The 6,448-nt window shown below is 38.0% G+C and overlaps 1 protein-coding gene across 2 annotated transcripts in view; it reads left to right on the top strand.

Annotated features, from left to right (window-relative positions):
• The window catches only part of FILIP1 (filamin A interacting protein 1), a 136,187-nt gene that overhangs the window by 47,211 nt on the left and 82,528 nt on the right, over window positions 1–6,448 (top strand). For both annotated transcript variants that reach the window (XM_004390157.2, XM_004390156.2), the window contains exon 2: window positions 3,880–4,053. In XM_004390157.2, the coding sequence (XP_004390214.1) occupies window positions 3,880–4,053 (174 nt within the window). The remainder of the gene's footprint in view (window positions 1–3,879; window positions 4,054–6,448) is intronic.

Raw genomic sequence — 6,448 nt, 5'->3', positions numbered from 1 at the left:
CACCTGAAGTACAATAAAAGAAAAAAAAATTGGCTTTTCTACTGAATTGACCATTGGTCTGCTCTGATTTTAAAATTTCTTTTAAAAAACTGTTCTTAAGAGCAAATTATAAGACTTCTAGATAGTTAAACTATATGTCTTAAATGTTACATTTGAGTAGGGAAGAGTATATTTTAAAAAATTCATTTTCTGCCCATGAGCAAAAAGGCATCTAATGATAAGGACCTAACAGAAACAATAATAAATCATTACTATTAATTTAACACCTACTGCATGCCAGGTTCATACATAGTAGGTATTTTATATAATGATATCCAGTTTCATGCAAACAACAATTGTGTAAGAAAATTATTAGGATCCCATTTTATAGATGATAAAATTAAGCCAAAGCAATGTTAATAATTCACCCAAATCACACAGCAAAATTGAGATGGAAACTAATTCTAAGTTTTTTCAAAGCTGGGTTCTTTCTACGATACCATGCTATGAATTTTATTTCCATGTTTTAATTTGAATTCTTATTTTCCTGATAGCTTTAAGATTTATTTAATTTCCTCTTATGCTCAGGTCATTTGAATTTGTGCTAACCAGCAGTGCAATTTATGCACTCAAGATTATTTGATGAAGTTTAAATTTGAACCGTTTTCCATTCACTTTAACCCACAGTTAGGGACAAACTGTTTTTCAGGGTGTCATTTATAGAAATGCCATATGGAAATTTTTCTGCTGTGATTCCTTCAGTTGTCTAGTCAGAATGTGACTAATCAGAATAAATATTAGGTAGGAAAGCCTATAATTCTTACAACACCTTGTGTTCAGTACGTTCACGGATCAGTGACTGTTCTGGCAATTCTGGACATGAGTGGGAAGATTATCAGAAATAAAATGAAAACATACCTCTGCTGTGTTTGAAGTAATTCTAAAAGGAATCAAAATGATGTCAAAAGCAAGGTACAGAATAATCATTTGGACAATTTTGGTTTTACATCCTCCTTTGTGTTAAACCCCAGAAACACTGCAGAGACTTGTCTGTAGCCAGAATGAAGTTGGCTTTCTCGGCATTGGACGTATGAAAAAGAGAGAACTTTCTATTAAATTATTTGCCTTTGTTTTATTTATGTGAAATAGAAATGATGAAATATTCCTTCTTCCTTTAAAAAAAAAGTTTTTTCTCTTTATAAAATTAATTATGTGCTCACTCTAGAAAATTTAGAAAATACAAATAAGCAAAAAGAAGAGCATAAAAGCAGGCCATAATCTCACTGTCCAATATTTTAGTGTATGTATTCTAACCAATTTTCTTTTGGTCTCTTATTTATTTGTGTTTTTTTAAATTACCCAAGCGCTATATGATCAAATCTATTTTCTAAGCTTCTACAATAATTTTTTTTAAAGATTTTGAGTTCTGTTTTTATTCTATTTCTTTCTTAGACATCCTCTGTAACGTGTCAGAGAGCAGGGGAGCAGACAATTTGAAATCTTTATATTTCATTATGAATTGACATCTCAATTTATTATACAAAGGACAGTACATCCTATGTCTGCCCTACAAGAGTTCATAACATGTTAAAATGGAAGCTTTAGAAAACAGCCTTTACTTCATCTTATTTAAAAATAGAAAAGAGACAGTCGCTTGTTATCGAGACTGACAGCTTGCCAACTCTTCGTTGTCGCCATTTTCAAATGTGATTCTAAATTTTCCTTCCTGTCATTTCACAGGTCACTGAATTCACAGGCCTGTGTTTCTTCTTTCAGGACACTCTTTTCTCCTTCAGCTTTGTACAAAGCAAAAGGTTGACCTCAGGTGTGGAGTTGATCTAAAGGAGAAAGGTGACCACACCTTTCTAAAAACAAAAAAAGGAAATTCACTTGAACTGAGGTGGGGGAAGCTAGATTGAATATTGCCAAGAATTAGTATTCAGATTGGTTGTGTGTCTCTTAGCGGGTTAGGGTGGAACAGTAGCGCCCAACCTTGGAACCACCGGGGGAGCTTTAAAAGTTTTGATGCCTAGGTCCTTCCCCCAGGGAGTCTAATATAATTGGTTTGGATGTGACTGGGCCTCGGGCTTTTGTTAAAGTTTCCCAGGTGATTCCAATATAGTCAGGTTTGAGAAACATTATTTTAGAAGATGCTATACGTATTCAGAGACATGGTGGCGCAGTGGTTAAGTGTTCAGCTGCTAATCAAAAAGGTCAGCAGTTTGAATCTAACCAGCCGCTCCTTGGAAACCGTATAAGACAGTTCTACTCTGTCCTGTAGTGTCGCTATGAGTCAGAATTGACTGGATGGCAACGGGTTTATACATATTCACCTGTGTACAATGAACACAGGAACACTTCCTGCCTGAAGACAAATGACAGTCTACATACCTTGAGGCTCCTTCAGTATAGGGCCACCATGTGCACTTGCACAAGGATGCCTAGCAAAGGGAATGAATAGGGACTGAAATACAGCCCACTCTTGGGTCACTCATCAAACTGTACCCTGGCTCAGGGTTGTATCTCTTGGATGAAGGGAGCACATTTTTCTAATTTGCATAAAGGCACAGTACAGGCCAGCCTGACACTGCGTGTGTGCATATCTTCTTCCACCTTGCATGGAGACACATTGCCTCTCCTTCAAACTATTTTCTGGTTCTAACAATCTAGCTAATTCCAAACCACTAGGTTCTTTAAACATTAATCTTTTCTATTTTCTCTTGAAATGAGCACATCTGTATGTGGCATAGACAACGCAGGAAAAATCTGTAAATTCCAGTCCATTGACGTTCCTGTAATGAATTATATTTAGCCATCTGGAGTTAGATTGATTGGAGACTATGGAAGAACAATAAAAGTGAGAAACCTCAAGAAAGACAAACTTTATAATGGTCTTATAGCGAATACTCATGGCTGACTGGTTTAGCATACCACGATAATTTCAAACCATAGTTAGCATAACACAGGGGACAACTCTACTCTGTTGTCACACTGAAACTCCATTTCCAACCAGTTTGTTCTTTAGTAAAGTTGGAATGAAGTCAGGATATTTCATACCCATCATTACTGGAAAAACAGCTCCAATATATGTCCAGATGGGAGTACATTCAGCAAATGTCAGCTGCGTCATAACTAGAGCACTTATCACTACTAACCAGCACAAAATATATCCAGATGTATTTGCATTATGTGATGGGGACCATAGTCAATAGAATGTAAAACCTATAATCATGGTTTTTTTTTTTTTTTTTTTTGAGAGCTTCAGTAAGATGCTAAAGTTTTGCTAAGAAACTAAAGGAACAACTCTGGCCCTACAATCCTGGCTCATCCGGTTGGCAGTCTGACTGTTGAAAGGATGAGACTTTACCTCCAGTGTGAATACATTAGATTGAAATAACCCAGCACCATGTGAGTTCCCATCCACATGTTTCTGTGCAAAATGAATTACTTGATAGGAAACGTGCAATCACTAATAAAGGCTATTTTTGTTAATTGCACATGGAGTTATCATTAGAATGGGGAGAGCAGTGTTTATTTTAAACCAGATTTGAATACTGCATTGAGTGGGTAAATAGAAAACCTCCTAGCACATTGAACTAAAGTAGGTATCCCAGGACCAACCCTACTCGTTCTCAAATTATTGCTACTTAGATAAAGCAGTTCTTATGGAGTTAATATTAGCACAATTCCTTTTTCTGCTTGCCTGCTTCCTAGCAACCTGATGCAGTGTATCTGCTTGCCAATCTGCTTTTGCTAAAAAATAAGAACGGAATCTCTAGTGAATTTGCCAATAGTCCTGAAGAGATGGGGATGCATTCGATAAGCTCCGCGTTGATTCTGTGAGCACGACGTGTAATTTGTGTTGTCAACCCTCTGACCTTACTGCACTTTCTGCCACAGGCCAGGGAAGATGTGATCCACATGCTGAAGACAGAGAAAACGAAACCTGAGGTTCTGGAGGCTCATTACGGGTCTGCGGAGCCAGAGAAAGTGCTGCGGGTCCTGCACAGAGATGCCATCCTTGCCCAGGAGAAGTCCATAGGAGAAGATGTCTACGAGAAACCAATTTCAGAGGTAACAAAATGACACCAAATAGTCACCCTAGAAGGGTGATATGGTAATCTTTACATTCTTCCATTTTACATGCTCTAACATTTTATTTCAAAAGGCAAACTTTTAACGATACACTAACAGATTAAGGTTTAATTAAATAACTCATGAATTATAATGGGCAAGTTTCAATTATAAGAATTTTAGAAGACTTTACTTAACTATACTTAAAGCCCAAAATGTATTTCTTCCTGTGATTATGACATCTTAGTTGCATGCCCTTGCAGTGTGTTATTCTTATTCGTCTCTAAGATGATGTCTGTAAAAATTTGAAGTGCTTGTTTGTTTTAGCATTGAGGTGTCAGGATTATTATTGAATTGGTAACCCAAAATTAAATAGATTTTGTTACTGATACTTATGGTTATAAAGAACATGGAAATTAAAAATCTGAAGCAACTTATTATGAATCTAACTTTTAAGGTACGTCAAGACTTCACAGTAGCTCAGTTTGACAGATCTCAGAGACGAGATCTGCTTTAGATAGCATTCACAACAGATTGATGGTCCCATTATTTTCCAATGTCTGCAACAAGGATAAACTGGAGCTCTGTTGTCATTTTTTTCTTAAATTGTTAAGGGATGATTATAGGAGAGGAAGCACCAGTAGGAAGGAAGCCTGGCTTTGCAGTCAATAGGCTGGATCCACTTCATATCCAAGATCTACCTTGACTAGCTTCGTATAGCTTTGGGCAGGTCACTTAGGATCTTGCAGCCTCAGTTTTCTTATCCGTCAGGTGGGAGCAACCACAGTGCCTACTTCATAGAGTTGTTGTGAGAATTAAATGAAACATGCCTGGAAAGCCCTTAGCATAGTGCCTGGCACATACTAGGTTGTCAACAAATATTAGCCATTAGAATTTGCGGGGATTTGAGGGTGATAATTGCTCATAAACTTCATTGGTTCCAAATGTTGAGGAATTTGAGAAGTAAAAGACATACAGAGGTCAAAATATCAGCGAAATAAACAATTAAGTGCTGGACTACTAGCCGAAAGGTTGGAGGCTCAACCCCAACCCAGAGGTGCCTTGGAAGACAGGCCTGGTGATTTGCTTCCAAAAGGTTACAGCCTTGAAAACCCTATTGGGCAGTTCTACTCTGCACACATGGCTTCACCATGAGTCAGAATTGACTCAAGGGCAACTAACAACATCAACATAGTAACAACAACAATAATAATAACCACCTGGACTGGAGAACGCAGCTTGGATAACTCAGCTTGGTTTCATTTGGGCTTCCCAATTCTTTTCTCCCAAGTCTAGACCTTGAGATGATCCCCCCAAGTAAGAAGTAGGTCGGCAGAGCAACCATGCCCAGAATCACTGCCTCCAACACATTGAATTCGGTGGACAGGAGAGAGGGGGCATTTCCTGACCTATCTTGAGAAAATAGGCCTGACCCAAGTGTCCTTACTTTATGGACAAAGGAACAGAGCAGAAAACACTTACCTTGCAGACTGTCCTTTCAGAACTGGCTAAGCTAGGCAAACTCTTGGTCACTTTCTGCTTTCAACTCAACAATCAGAAGACTCATTCATCCCTTTGGGAGGTGTGAGTAAGAAAGTAGAGAGAAGAGAAGAAGCTACTGCTAAAATGATGAAGTTTCTATTTGGGAGAGGAATAGAATTCTGGAAAAAGGCAGAAGGTTTTCTTCCATGATTTTGAGAGTTCTGGTCTCTTGACGTTTTAGGCTTAACAGTCAAGGAGCAGGAGGAGTCTGCCAACTTCATGAGGCAGGAACTCCAATATATCACTCCTCCTTTAGCCTCCTGGGACCATGATCAGGCAGTCTAGCTCTTATCCTAGAAACCATGTTGCACCTTGGGCTAAAAAATCCTTAACCAAAAAAATAAATAAATAAATTAGTTACTGTCAAGTCGATACCAATTCATGGTGACCCTACCTATGTGTGTCAGAGCAGAGCTATGTTCCATAGAGTTTTCAATGGCTGAATTATTATTTTTTTTTTATTGTACTTCAGGTGAAGGCTTACAGAACAAATAGATTCTCATGAAACAGTAGTACACATATTGTTTTATGACATTGGTTAACAACCCCACAACATGTCAACCCTTTCCCTTCTCAACCTTTTTTTTTTGGTGAAAATATACATAGCGAAAGATACACCATTTCAAAAATTTCTACATGCACAGTTCAGTGACATCAACTACGCTCTTCCAATTGTGCTACTATTCTCACTTTAGATGAAGGCTTACAGAACAAAATAGTCTCTCATTTAACAGTTAGTACACATGTTGCCCTATGACAATGGTTAACAACCTCATAACACATCAACACTATCCTTACTCAACCTTGGGTTCCCTATCACCAGCTTCCTTGTCCCCTTCTGCCTTCTGGCCCT

This window comes from Trichechus manatus, unplaced genomic scaffold, assembly GCF_000243295.1.
Source record: "Trichechus manatus latirostris isolate Lorelei unplaced genomic scaffold, TriManLat1.0 scaffold00287, whole genome shotgun sequence".
Classification (NCBI taxonomy): Eukaryota; Metazoa; Chordata; class Mammalia; order Sirenia; family Trichechidae; genus Trichechus; species Trichechus manatus.
Note: the sequence above shows the minus strand (reverse complement) of the source record. Positions and strands in the feature narration are given on the sequence as shown.